This window comes from Leucoraja erinacea, chromosome 28 (genome assembly GCF_028641065.1).
Source record: "Leucoraja erinacea ecotype New England chromosome 28, Leri_hhj_1, whole genome shotgun sequence".
In the NCBI taxonomy this organism is placed as follows: Eukaryota; Metazoa; Chordata; class Chondrichthyes; order Rajiformes; family Rajidae; genus Leucoraja; species Leucoraja erinaceus.
Window position 1 is genome coordinate 22335680 of NC_073404.1, and position 15255 is coordinate 22350934.

At 41.1% G+C, this 15255-nt stretch overlaps 1 protein-coding gene across 1 annotated transcript in view; it reads right to left on the reverse strand.

Moving 5' to 3' along the window:
- Window positions 1–14944, reverse strand: part of LOC129710466 (peripheral-type benzodiazepine receptor-associated protein 1-like) — a 134259-nt gene extending 119315 nt beyond the window's left edge. The window contains exon 1 of the mRNA XM_055657421.1: window positions 13204–14944. Coding sequence (XP_055513396.1) covers window positions 13204–13359 — 156 coding nt within the window. The 5' untranslated portion in view covers window positions 13360–14944. The remainder of the gene's footprint in view (window positions 1–13203) is intronic.
- Window positions 14945–15255: the final 311 nt, after the last annotated feature.

Consider the following 15255-nt stretch of genomic DNA (forward strand, 5'->3'; position numbering starts at 1 on the left):
ACACAGGGCAGTGAAGGCACAACACATGTATTGAGCCTTACATCTCGAGAGCCTGTTCCCAAACTGCTGGCTGGAAGTACCACTGACAGTAGTTTGGAAAAAGAAATGGTAGTTGCAAAAATAAATCAGTACTGTCTAAAACTGGAATTTACAGTCAGGTGCCAACTCTATTCCTCATGGTGACATGGTCTGCTATTCTATAGAACAAGATCCAACCACAAAAGCTGTCTAAGTTACAGCACCTGGTACATGTTTTGACCTTATAAATCTCACCTATCATTATAAAAATGTATAAAAACCTTTATAACCATTATAAAAACCGTGACCACCTCAATACAAGTATGTACTTTATTTCAACCAAGACAGTGCATGTCTGCTTGAGTCTGCCTTCAGTTCAGCAGTGTCCTCTGCACCAGCTGGCACATACCTTGCCCATTTCGTCTCAGTTTTAACTCTACCATCTAAAACATTTTCTTCAGCTTTCCTCTCTCCCTTCCAAAGAATCAGTTATGACTTTTACCCACCCGTCTGCCTTCTCACTCCAATCATTTTTACACCTCCCTCGAATGTCATGACAATTCATCTTCCTAGTTAAGGCGATTTCCCCCACTGAATATACTGTAAATTAAAAAATATTTTGAAAATAAATAAAATTCCTATTTACATGGAAATTCCAACTCCCACTCAAAAGCACGAAATGTTCAGAGAAACGTCACCATCCCGTGACATTCCCCAAAATGCTGATCAGTGAAATGTATACAGCTGGCTTATATACTTGCAAATTCAAACTATATTCACCTGCCAATACCACAAGGTCTTTGGGGAGATTAAAACCCCTGATCCAACATAGAATACATCAAAAGAGAGGTTTCCTCACTGTTGCTGAGGGCAGCCCTCACTCATCTTCAACACACAAATCAGCAAAGATCAAAGGCACACTATCTCCATGTCTAGTTTGCAGATTCCTGGTGCACCTGTGAATCAGCACCAGGATGGGAAAGGAAGGATACTTTCATGCACTTCCCCCTGTCAATATTTATTCACGGCTTTTTCATCAAATTAACCTATTGATTCCCAGTGGGTGACAGAGACTATTGACAGTCGTTCTACATTTTGTAAGGTTTGCAGGTCAGAGTGTAGATCATGAATTATTTCAGAAATGTAAATACTTTGCAATTACGTAGGACCTTTAAAGTAGTGAAGTGTCTCAAACAATTCACAAACAAGACAGTCAAGTTAAAATCTGATTTAACCCAGACTGGAAGAAAGGAGAAGAACGGGGTGGAGAGAGAAAGACAGATCAGCCATGATTGAATGGCAAACATGATGGGCCGAATGGCCCAATTCTGCTCCTACAACTTATGAACTTATATTGGGCAAATTGACAATTACTTAGTTGAAGAATTTGATTTCAAGCAGGGTCTTCAAGTAGACAAATAGACGGAGTCACGTTCAGCGAAGGTATCCTAGAATTTGGGGCACGGGCTGCTGATAACAAAACCATCAACAATAGTGCACAGAAAATCCAGCAAAATACAGGTCTACCATAAAACAACACAGAAATCTTACATGTCTGTGACGCTGAAAAGATTGTAGAAATTAGAGAGGGATGGGAATTTAAATATCAAAGAATGGGCAGATTTTCCCTTTGACCAACTAACAAAAGTGAAGGAGCACAGGAATGATGTGCAAATGGGATTTGTGCAAGTCAGAATGTAGCCAGCAGTGTCTTGCATGGGTGTCAATCAGAAAAGATGATTGCAGGCTGAAATATCAGGAATAGATGGGTGGTTCAGCAGCAGATGAGTTGAAGCAAGGGAGGAAAAAGACAACATTACAGAGGCGGAATTAGAGTCCAGTTGATAGAGTGGATGTTGGTTTGAAAACTCTATGTCAGAATTAATTTGGACTCCTAGAAGTGAACAGTCTAGTTTAGCTTTGATTGCAGCCAGTGATGGGAACACAGTTGATAGATGTGTTACAACATTTCTGTTTGAAACCAAGGACAGGAAGTACACTGGGAGATAACTCAGCAGATCTATCGGCTTTCTTTGGAGATAGAGAGTAACATTTCAGGTTACTAAGAAACTAAGAGATAAAAATGTATATTGATATCAAGAGGACATTGTGTGCCTGAAAAGTAACATATTGGGAATGCAGTAAATGCAGTAACCGTTTGCTACTAATTGTACCCAAGTTAGCAAAGAACTCAGTCATGTATTCACTGGGATTATTTTTTTCCCTTTAAGTACTGAAACATTCACACTTTCACAACCCTGCCGCTGAGGAAAGATTTTACCTCAGTTAAAAGTTAAAAATGGAAATGTAGAGGAGATACTGTTATGTCAGGCAGTATCGTTGGAAAAGTAAACCAAGTAAACATTTCAGTTCAAAGGCACTTTGTCGTACCTTTACAGTTTTGTGTAGCGTCGTTGATTTGAAACTTCAATTATGTTTCTCTTTCCCTTGATGCTTCCTGGCCTGCTGAATGTTGTCAGCATTTTCTGCTTTTATTTCCATTTTTATTTGCAGAATCTACAGTGTATACATATTCTGTTTTTATTTCAATCTTCTCTCCTGTCCTCTCACTAACACTACATGCAATTTTATCCCCTAACACTTCATCACAATTAACATTTGATGATCAACTTCTAGCCTATACTCAATACCTTGAGATTACAGCCATTGGTCAGTTCTCATTTGCCAATAAATTCATATTTAAGATATTTAAGAAAACATGGAATCACCTGTGGGATTTAAAATAACACTTTACTTTAAAGAACAAAGAGCTTCTTTTTCGTGCGTATGGCGTGCACAGCCTAAAGTTGTCGGACAAACTTGTTCTATTTGATCTTATTTGATTGTGCACGCCAGGTTGATTGCATTTGTCGAAACAGGGCGGACCACGTGAAGGTTGCAATCTCCCACCCCGAACAAAGAGCCAGAGACCCGGGTTCGACCCTGATTACGGGTGCTGTCTGTACGGAGTTTGTATGTTCTCCCTGTGACCTGAGTGGGTTTTTCTCTGGGATCTTCGGTTTCCTCCCACACTCCAAAGATATATTGGTTTGTAGGTTAATTGGCTTGGTATAATCGTAAATTGTCCCTAGTGTTACGATAGTGTTAAGGGCCTGTCCCACTTACGCGACTTTTTCAGCGACTTGCCGGCACCCGTCACACTCACAGCAGGTCGCCGAAAATTTTCAAAATGTTGAAAATCCAGCGGCGATCAGAAAAAGGTACGACTCTTTGGGCGACTACTCACGACCAAACAGGCATCACCCCGCGAAATATCTAAACATTTTTTCTCCGGGATCTTCAGTTTCCTCCCACACTCCAAGGATTTCCAGGTTTGTATGTTAATTGGCTTGGTATAATTGTAAATTGTCCCTAACGTGTGTAGAAGAGTGTTAAGGGCCTGTCCCACTTCCTCCCACATGTAGCGGGGTGACGCCTGTTTGGTGGTGAGTAGTCGCCTAAAGAGTCGTACCTTTTTCTGGTCGCCGCTGGATTTTCAATATTTTGAAAATTACCGGCAAGTTGCCGAAAAAATCGCGTAAGTGGGACAGGCCCTTTAATGTGCGTGGATTGCTGGTTGGTGTAGACTCGGTGCGTTGAAGGGCTTGTTTCTGCGCTGTATCTCTAAACTAAATTAAACTAAACTTTACTGGAATGTCTAAACATTTTCCAATATCATGGGTCACAATTATTGACAGTACCTGCATTTCACGAATGGCCAGCCACAGAATGTCGATAGAATGAAAATTATATTGTGGCTTAAAGACAAGGAACAATTAGAGATATGTGGAACAGAAAATATCATCTGAAAAACGACCCAAATCATTCCTGAAAAGTACAGCAAAGTGTGTTTCTCATCTCTGAATCAAGGTTTCAGAGATCATTGTTAACTTCTCTTGGGGATTTAAGTTATTTATTGCTAGACATTTTTTTTGGAAGCAAAATAAGGCAAAAAATTGTCATGGGGTTCTATATACTAAATATGGAGAAAGATGCAATAAAGACTGCAAGCTCATATAATTATGAGGAATCTCTCAAAAGAGATAGATGAGAATGTAGAACTTCTGCAAGAAGTTACTTCTGTAAGAGTGGCTGAAGCAGAACTCATTGATGACCTAATGCGCACATTCTGGAGAAGGAATATTCTGCGTTCGAAATGATGTAGAGCAGTAATTGCAGGAGGAACATTGTGTACCATACTGTATGTGTATAATGCAAGAGAAAAACTAGGCCACGTAGCCTAGCAGAGCGATGTAGATTCAATGTCATTCTGAAATATTAATCTCTGTCAAATTGTAAAATGAAGATGTCTTGATAACAACTACTACTACAAGCTATAACATAATGAATACTCACATACCACGATTGTTAATGCCATTTCACGTGAGCTTGCAAAATTACATTTTAACATTAACAATTCTGAACGTATATTATAAATGTTAATGGATCATGACAATAATAAGATGGAAATGGGTTTCTTCAGGCACTAAGAGAAAATATTTTTTTATCAAACAGTCAATTTATTTTACACAAATCTTATGGATAGTTTTCCAGATATGCTCTAAAGAACATAGCCATGCTGCAAAATGATCAACAAGACTCTCAATTCATTTTCATCACAAAGAAGAGTCTCCAAAATGAAGACTTTGTTACTACCCACCATGTCCTCTTGTGTTTCACTTTACCCGTACCATTCTTCGACAAAGGAAATGAATGAATACAGGTTAATTACTGATACCTGCAGTTATCACAGGTTACGTCCTATCAATTTGAGTAAATACCCTAAATCCCTACTCTATATTCAACCCTAATTGATTCTCCATAGAAAAATACCACAGTGACCAAGCACTGCATTTATTAATGGTCCAGTAACGTTCCATGGCACTTTGGGATATCTGCATTCTTCAACTAAAATGTTGTGGTTTGAGGTTTGTTCCAGAGACATGAGCAATCTTTTACGATATGAGCTAAACCTACAAAAGTAATGAACAGGAAAGCCAATTGCTCCATTTATTTAGGAAGAAACAGTGAGGCAGATTAACATGTAGTTTTGTGGGACCCATGTCCAGCAGGCCCCTGTACAAAGGAACATTGGGCAAATAGCCTTTCATCTGAGTTTATAACCCGTGCCCAGAGTGATCCAGACCACCAAATGTTTAATGAAACCAAGAGTGGTGGGCTGGTAATCCCAAACACTCCTTAAAAAGAGTGGCCAGTGATGTCATTATTCAGTTGAAAGCATATGGTGACTGGGGGAAGCACTGTAGAAATGTAACTACAATCTGGAGGTAGCCCATTCCATGAACCCATGGTCACTCAACCCTTAGAGCCTCTTCTGCCATTCAATTAATTCAATGTTGATCCAGATCCTAATTCCAACTTCTTGCCTTGTTTCTTTAACCACAGTTTTCACTCATGTAACAGAATCTTTGACAAACCTAACTTCACCGGCAGGGTATTGATATAGCAATTGATTTCACCTTTATGCAAGTAAATGCTTTCTAAAATTACTACTTAATGGTGCTAATTTTTATTTTAGGTTCCTTTTTACTAAACCCTCTCAATTCAGAACATGATTGTGGTCCTGCACATGGATGTGCAGAGGAAATGGAGGAATATGGCTGGTGAGATTAGTTTATCTTGGCATTATTTGGCACAGATATTGTGGGACAAAGGACCTGTTCCTGTGCTGACCTTTCTATGTTCTAACTGCTATGTTTAACATATTCTCCATGGAATCTACGATGGAAGATTTAGAGAGTAGATACAGAGTGCAGAGACTCACGTGCCCATCTGATGACATTTCTCGCATGCAAGGTGTGAAGCTGGTGTATTTAAATTACCCCTTGCGCCTGTGAGACTCATTTATGGAGCTGACAAAGCATGTACTAGAAATGTGAACCCAAGAATAGGAATTCTAACTGTGCAGCACGGAACCTGCTGTCACCTCACCTGTTGTAGTGTTCAGTCACTGTTTTGTGTTAATATGCAACCCTGGCACATTCACCCTCTTCCTTTGGTGTTGTGCAATGTAGCAAGCTCTTGTGGAACTGCACCACATCCTCACTCTGCTGCTCCATATGTTGCAACAGGTTAGTCTGTTCAGTACAGTTCAGGCTTGCAGCGGGGCATGAGATGAACTCAGTGTACATTATCAGATCAAAGCAGCTTAAAGCAAAGACAACAAATTATATTGCAGGAAAATGGAATAAATGCCTGGTGTAATAGTGGCAGGAAGTTAATTTAACAGCCTCAATGGCATGTATATTTTTAACAAATTGTCTACACAATTGAGTTTTCAAATACCTGTATAGTAATTTTACCTTTGCTGCATCCAAAGTAGGACATCAGGATCATGTTCAAAATAACCTTGATGTCCCATTTGAAAAAATGAAAGAGTGCAAATTGTCCTTGGAACTCAGCCTGCTGAAACCCACAGTTGCTGTTTAACAAAAGACTAAATGGAAAGCTTTGTAGAGAGTTAATGTGAACTCAAACCATAAATCTAAAACAAAGAAGAAAATGAATACTCATTTCAATATCCATTGAAAACACGATTAGCTACCTTTGAGAGAAATGCACTTAAAAATTTGATCAGATGTATCATCCCAAAAAAAAATTCTTGCTTGAGAATTTAACAATTAAAATTATTTAAGAAATTAATCGGGACTGATTAAAGTTAATTAATGTCAATGGAGTTGCCCTGAAATCCTAACATATCAGCCATTAATTTTACAATTATGCCCCTCAGTTGTCAGATCTGCAATGCCTGGCTAGATTCCTATTTCAAGCCTCCAAACCTATAACTATAATAACTATCCATAATAAAGCTGATCCTGATTTTGATGCTCAACTCTACAACACCTGGCTACACCAATAGCTTTGTTAACCACAATATAAGGGTTGCATTCATATCCCTGTAAATCAACTCCACAATATGCTGGTATCTCTATGCTATGATACCTGGCATTACTTGTACCTTAATTATCTATATTACTAAATCTCTGTTCTTGACCGCTTTTGGCCTTCTGTGCTGCGATTTCCGAGAGAACGTCGCCACCTACGGCCGTCATTTTTGGCCACCTCGCTCAGAGCCCCCCTCCGCCACAATTTTCAAAATTCCCCATTCTCTCTGATGCCCCTGCTGGAGGGAGGGGGAGGGACTATAAAACCAGGAAGTGGTGTGCCTCAATCATCAGTCTCTGCAAGTGGTATGCCTCAATCAGAGTTCTGAATAACACTGAACAAATGTCTCCGCAGCTGTGAGTACCCATAATTTGGTTTGAAAATTAAAATATGGTTAGGTTGAGGAAAAAAGCACTGCCTGCAAATGGTTGTTTGGGTTGAAGTAAAAAGGAACCCTCTCTCTCTCTCTCCCCTCCTCTCTCTCCCCACATCTCTCTCTCCCTATCCCCTCTCTCTCTCTCTCTCCCTCCCTGTCTCTCTCTCCTTTCTCTCTCTCTCTCTCTCCCTCCTCTCTCTCCCCCCTCTCCCCATCACCCCCCCCCCCCTCTCCTCCCCCCCCCCCTCCTCTCTCCCCCCCTCCCCTCCTCCCTCCCTCTCTCTCCTCTCTCCCCCCTCCTCTCTTCCCGCTCTCTCCTCTCTCCCCCCTCCCTCACTCTCTAACCCCGCCCCCTCCTCTCTCTAGATGTGACTGCAAGTTGGGGGCTATGCGTCAGTAGATAGGGTGGTTATGGGGTAAAAGGAGCAAATTAATAATATTAATATAATATCAAGGGGGGTAATTAGCGTGTGTGTGTGTGTGTGGGGGGGGATGGGATAGTTAGTGTGTATGACGCTGCATGCCGCCTCCCCCCCCACAACCGCACGTTGGGGGAACAGACCCAACGGGTCTGCACTTGGTCTAGTTCAATATAAAATTCACTTCATGGTTCAAGCCTTTATGAAAACACATTTTGGAGACACATCAAAAATGGCAGGAATCAAAATCTACCTCATGTCTTCATAGTACATAGTTATTTTTGTGCAAAATCAATCTGCTGGAGGAATTTAGCAGGTCAGGCAGCATCTGAGGAGGGAAATGGACAGACAGCGCTTCTGGTTTCTTTAGTTAGAAGAGTCCTGACCCAAAAGGTAGCCTTTATTCTATGACCGTAATCCCTGCTACTAGACTTCTCAGCTAGGGGAAACGTGCTCCCCATAACCTGCTAGATTTTCAGTGAAAAACCATTAGGAATAAAAGATTGGAGAAACAAGGAAATGTAGGTGCTGGTTTACAAAAAAAAAGTGCTGGAGTTTCTCACCACGTTAGGCAGCATCTCTGGAAAACATGGATAGGTGATGTTTCAGGTTGAGATTCATCTTCAGACTGATTGTGATGGGGGAAGGGGGTGAGGAGAAAGCTGGAAGAGAGGAGGGCAGAACAAAGAGTGGCAAGTGATAGGTGGATACAGGTGAGGGGGAAGTTGATAAGCAGATGGTTGGACAATGACCAGAGATGAAAAGACAAAAGATGTGAGGTAAAGATAAAAGTGTGAACACTGAATCCAGACAAAGTAATATAGGTGGGAGGTGTGGGGGAGGGGAGAAATGGGTACTGGTCCAGGATGGGCACAGGAAAGAGCGGGAAGGGCTAAGTAAGGGGCAAGAGAAACTGGGGGTGTTGTAGGTTCTATACCTAAAATTGGAGAATTCAATGTTCATGCCATTATGTCGTAAGCTACCCAAGTGGAATATGAGGTGCTGTTCCTCCAGTTTGTATGTGGCCTCACTCTGTTAATGGAGGAAGCCCAGGACAGAAAGGTTAGCATGGAATTGGGAAATGGTGTTAAAATGGTTAGCAACTGGCAGACCAAGCACAAGTGTTCAGCGAAACAGTCACCAAGCCTAGGCTTGGTCTCCTGGTGTACAGGATGCCACATGGGGAATCACAAGATGCAGTAGATAAGGTTAGAGGAGGTGCACGTGAACCTTTGTCTTACCTGTAAGAACTGCTGGGGTCCCTGGATGGATGTGAGGGAGGTGGTATAAGGACCAATGTTACATCTTCTGCAGTTGCATTGGAAAGTACTGTGGAGGGGGTGGTTTGGGTGGGAAGGGATGAATGAACCAAGAAGGTGTAGAGGGAGCTGTCTCTGCACAAGGCAGAAAGGGGTGGCGAAGGGAAGTTGTAACTATGGTGGGATCATGTTAAAGGTGGCGGAAATGTCAGAGAATGATGTGTTGGATGTGAAGGTTGGTGTGGTGAAAGATGAGAACTAGGGGAACTCTATTCTTGTTCCATCAGGGGGGAGGGGGAGTAAGAGCTGAACTACGGGATGGCGGAGACACCGGTGAGGATCCATATGACAACTCCATCTCTCTGAAACCAGTCTAATAAATCTTTACTGCACTCCCACTGAAGCAATTACATATTTTTATAGGTAAGGACACCAAAAACCATACTCAACGCTCTTGTAATGTGTCATTACAACTGAAATGAAACATCTTTACTTCTGCAGTTTCCACACTACAGACATTATGCTAACAGATCAGTAACTCCTGTTTCTTCTCTCCCTCTTTTCTTAATTAGCAGAATTACATTGGCTACCTCAAATCTACAGACAATTCCAGAAAATACTGAATGTTGGAATCTGAGCGACCATTATCCCTACAGTCACCACTTCCAAAACTTTGGAATATAGATCCTCGGGTCCTTTATTGGAACATGATTTGTCTGCCAGCATCTTAAATACTATTTGTGGATCTGATCTCCCAACCTAAGGAAGGATATTTTTGCAATAGAGGAATTGTTAAAGATTTGCAAGATTGATTTCTAAGGGTAGCTTTCTCATACAATATAAAGAGATTGCACATATTAGCCCTTTACTCTCTTAGGTTTAGACAAATAAGAGGTGATCTCATTGAAAAGTACAACATTCATTTGGAACTTGACAGGATAGATGCAAAGTTGGTGTTTTCCCTGAGCAGGGTGTCTAAGACCAAGGAATCACAATTTCAAAACAATGGGTTGGTCATATGGGGCGAGAATAAATTTCTTCAGCCAAAATATGTTAATCTTTGGAATACACTTCCCATGAGGACTGATGTGGCTTAATCATCGAGGGGGGGATTGATAGATGTTTCAACATTAAAAGAGTCAATGGATGTGGGGCTAATGTAGGAAAGTTACACTGTAAAAGATCAGCCATGAGCTTTCAAAGCTGAAGAATTTAGTAGATGAAGGCATATCTCCAATGATACACAATTAAATTTGGAAGAAGGCAGAGGGTCGGAGCAGTGCAAGACTTTAAACCCAAGGCACTGCTCAAATCTTAATGCAGGGTGACAGGTGAATAGAACTTGGAGCATATTATGACAAAATTGGCAGAATTTTTTATGACCTCAAGCTCTCAAAGGATAGAATGTTGGACCCTGGCCAGGAGTTCAATAGAATAGTCAAGTATGGAGGTAACAAAGGCATGAGTGGGTGTTGTGCAGTCATCAAAAGATATTTACTGCCCTGTTTTCAAAAAACTAAAATTTATCATCAATTTTAAGGTGGTAGGATTAGAAAGAGTAGAGTGGGGAGTAATCTTTGTGAAGGATAAGCATTGTCAGATTAAATGGGTTCATGTTTGCACTTAGTAAACTTGTGCCATTATTATATTATCCTACCAGCAAAGATTTGGCAACACTTCCATTAGTGGGCAAAATGCAGTGTATTGAGATATTTGCACAGGTAGGATGCACTATAGATTTAAAAGTTGGCATTTGATCCAAAAAAAAAATCAGAGTTTAGATGCAAACACAAGATCTTATATACAGATAGATGTTTTTTTTTACTTACATTGCCTCCTACTCTTTTACATTGGCTAACACAATGCTCATTAAGAAATGTGACCTGAGATCAAAGTTACATCCACAATATTGTAAACAGATTGTGCTACAAATGTACAATGCAGGGTTTAAAATTCTTTGTCAATATCCATTATTTTAAATAAACGATATCTCAGATGTGATTTAACTCCTCTACGTTGAGTAGAGGGGAAAAAACACAGTACAAAGGTTGGATTTAGAGGGGTGAAGTGAAGTTGCAAAAATAGGAAGAGAATATTTCAGAAATTATTTCAGTAAATGCCAGCAGATACAGAGGCATGTCTAGCTGTGAACTATGTACTTAGGGATTATGTGTGAACCTTGGCAGCATCAATGCTTCCAGCCACATGCAAACCCCACACAAATTCCCTGATATAAGCATGTACATCTGCTCTTCAAAAGCAATAAAACCTTCAGACTTATAACTATATCATAATGCTTCCTTGGAGCACTATTAAGCCAGTTCGATTTACCTCATTTCATTCAGCAGATACGGATATAGTATAAACACTTCCCCAGGGAGTGCTGTGGCCAGACACATGGAGAAAGCTCGTCACCACTTATAATTTCATCAGCATTGCCTTGTTTAAAAAAGCTGCATAATGTATGTAATAAAGCATACAGCTGCAGTGCACTGTAAGGGCAGGAGACTCTGTAAGATATGACAAGAGAATACTGATGTGACTGGACAGACACTAAGGGAATGAAAATTACAGTGCTGCACTACTGGCATGGAGCTTCACTGTCACAAGCGTGTTTTAAAACAGGGATAAAATATTAGGCCTGGTCTGGCACCCACCAATCTGCATTTTTGCATGGCTGAAACCAGAGCCTAAATATTTCTGCCCAAAGGCAGAGACACATATGTTGTATTTGAGCACATACATCAAAATAAGATTAAAGCAAAAAGGATGAACATATAGCCAAGGGGACACATGATAATATATATATCTAAATATAATTATGTTCAAATATAGTGTCAGTAAAGTGCACAGAATTAAAGTGTCAGTAAAGTACAGTGAATAATTGATTATCTGGACATGATAATCGAGCGGTTTATATGCTATCTTGAAATGCTGCAGCGAAGCTCCAATGTACTATAGCAAGTATTACAAATAACAACAAGGTTGTTGGGGAGCATTTTTTGTGCAGTTAATTTTCTGTTATCAGTGCTTTTGTCAATTACATGTGTAAAGGCAGAATCAGAAGCACAGCCAAAGCAATAGACAATTTATTTCTGATGGCTGATTGATGATCTAATTCCATATAAATATCTTTGACCCTTATTTCCTTAGCCCTTCGATTACCAAAAATAGGAATATATCGAAGCCCAATGAATGATATTCTTTGTAGCCGTTGCTTGATAAATTCCACTCAGGATTGCATTGCAATATAATCATTACGAGTCCACCAAATATCATCAGGTGTAAGTGACCAAATGTATTTGGTATACATTGCACATACTCTTTTATGATTACCCAGATGGCTTGATAGTACTATTTTGATATTCTACATTGTGATATGCAGCTAATCAATTGGTTAACATGTTGCGCAGTGTTATCTCACAAGTCATTCTTTTTTTTTTTTCTGGCCCAATCTTTGACAGTGAAAGGGTTTTCTTAAGCTCGCCTTCATCCCGTTTTGGGCGGCAGTGGCTGCTACAATTTCAGGATTACATTTTACAATGACATGCACTACTACATCAGAAACTACAATGTTGGATCATGGTGTGCTTTAAAACTGCTGCACCATATACTTCGATGAAGAAATGTCGCTGTTCAAGTGTGACAGATGGAACTGCCAGAATTTTTTTTTAAAGCAAAACCTCCATCAATGCCGCAGAATGAATGAAGACTAATATCTATACATTGAACATCTTGAGTTTCTGTCCATTCTGTGCTAAGTCGAAGATGATGGCGTGCCTTCATGGGCACACTGCAGGGTGGTTCAGCATTCACTTCACATAGTTCCACAGAATCCTTCAATTCACTTGTAAATGAAATCTACCTGAGAAAATGTATTTTGTGGTACTTGTGGAATACTAGAGTTTTAACTAGTCAGCCATAACATTTCGTGAGGGGGAAAACCCCTGCACTTTAAGATTATTAAATGTTAAAGTAAAAATACTCCCACAGTTGTGCAACGTTTCCCAATAGTGGGCATCAAACATCTCCTGCTGAGTGATGCAGAAACAAGGAAGCAGTCACTTTAGTTGAATTTACCTCCAGCACCGGGCATGCCTGTGTCAGACAGGCTTTGCGCAGTCCCCTGCAGCTGGGACAGTGAGTCACCCTCAGTTCAAACCCTGCATTAAACAAGGTGACGTAGAGCTGTCTATCAGGCACATCAGCAATGTAGAGCTCTTACCTGCTGCAAAGCATCCATTTCCCATTCTTTAATGTTATTGCACGAGTGAGATGCTGGTGTCCCCTCAACAGTGACAAAGAGATGCTGCGATGATGTCCGGCTCTCCTCTTCCATCCGTGCTTCCATTCCAAGGTCTGGTACTCGCAGTCCCTGCATCAGCTGCCGGCTTCTACTGATCCCATCATCAACAGAAATGCGTGGCACATCAAGCACGCAACTCCAGGTTTCTTTCCGTCAGCAACACAAAAGATGACAAGCTGCAGTTTCTATAGTGAGAGAGTGTGTCTCGGCAGTGGACTGTGCTTTGATTGTGTCTCGGCCACAGCTGATTTCTTACAGGCAGCTAATGTGGCTTCACGTCTGCCTATTTATTCAGCACGCTCCTATCCATCATTAGACAGGCTGCTCTCTCTTCAGTCATGAAGTACGGCTAACCCAAGCTGCAGTGCAGTCTCGGAGATGTACCTGCTTTCCCACTGCTCCCCTATTTGGAGCAAATCAACATTAAAACCCAATTCTTCATGGCCATCTCTGCAAACCACCAATCCGGCGTTCCCCTCAGATTCTGGCCTATCAGCAGGCAATTGTGCCCGTTGCCCTAGTTACAGTATTAGAATGCTGTGTTTGCTATTGATTAGAGAGGTGAGCGCACTGCAATACAGAAATACAGTCCCCAGCACACTTCAGGAATGGTCCTGGTCACAGCAATCTCTCCTGCTGACATCCCGGAGAACAACGCAGCTTCCCACTGCAGTCCTAAAAGGAGCATGTGTAAACAATTCCAATCCCCACAGACAAATCACGGACAGCCTGCAGCAGGAAACTTATCAGTAATCTACGGACTGTTCACACACAGCAGCTTCAAAATGCATCCACTGCGGTCTGCAGCTTCACGTGCACTGCTGGGGCTCCTCTGCTGCACAGAATAAAAATTAACTTAAGCTACAGGATCAGCATTCTATTTAAGGCATCCAAAAGTTATTGTCAATTAAAGGCGTTCTTCCCACATCACCGCCCAAAGATAACATTATATGATGGAATTGATTCAGTTCTCAGAAACAGCAGCTGTAGATTCTCAACCATGTGCAGTATTTGGCTGCTTTATCCACAGGCAGCTATTGGTACAATGAACCACCATCACCGAGATGCTGCTCCTGCTCTGTCTCTGCACCCCAGCTATGAAAGGAGAATAGGGCACTGAGAGAAAGAATGCTTCAAGTGTGCATGTTACACTAAGAAACTGACTAGCATTACACAACCTATACAATGCTGTCCAGAAAAACTGCACAGCACCTCTTCCAAATAATGGAACCCCTGCTGCATAAAACTCACTGCTGGACATTTAGCCTAATTTGGCAATGCTTTTGTCAACTTTAAGTAAAGCATACCTAAAAGGGTGGCACGGTGGTGGAGCGGGAGAGTTGCTGCCTTACAACTTCGATCCTGACTACAGGTGCTTGTCTCTGTTCAGAGTTTGTACGTTCTCCCCATGACCTACGTGGCTTATCCCCAAGATCTCCAGTTTCCTCCGACAATCCAAAGACATACAGGGATTTGTAGGTTAATTGGCTTGGTATAATTGTAAATTGTCTCTAGTATGTGTTAGTGTGCGGGGATCGCTGGTCGGCACAGACTCGGTAGGCCGAAGGGCCTGTTTCCGCGTTGTATCCCTCAAACTAAAACTTTAAAAAACATACCCTACTTTTCTTCCATCCTTTATTTACTTAACTTTTCCTGAAGGGTATTTACCTTAAGTATATTGAGTTTGAATGCTAATTGCTCTGCAGGTCAAAAAGTTTCCCTGTACTGTCTAGTTTAACCAGATACAGATTCCTTTGGTTTCAACTCTATTTTACAAGAAATGAACTCGGGTGCATATTTCTAACCTAGTTTGTTTGTGCAGTGAAAGAATTTACAACGTCCATGAACATAAAGGTTACAAATTGGTCATAAACATCAGCAGTAAAATAAAGACACAAGGAACGGCAGATGTTTGAATCATGAGCAAAACACAAACTGCTGGAGAAACTCAGCAGGTCAAGCAGCATCTGT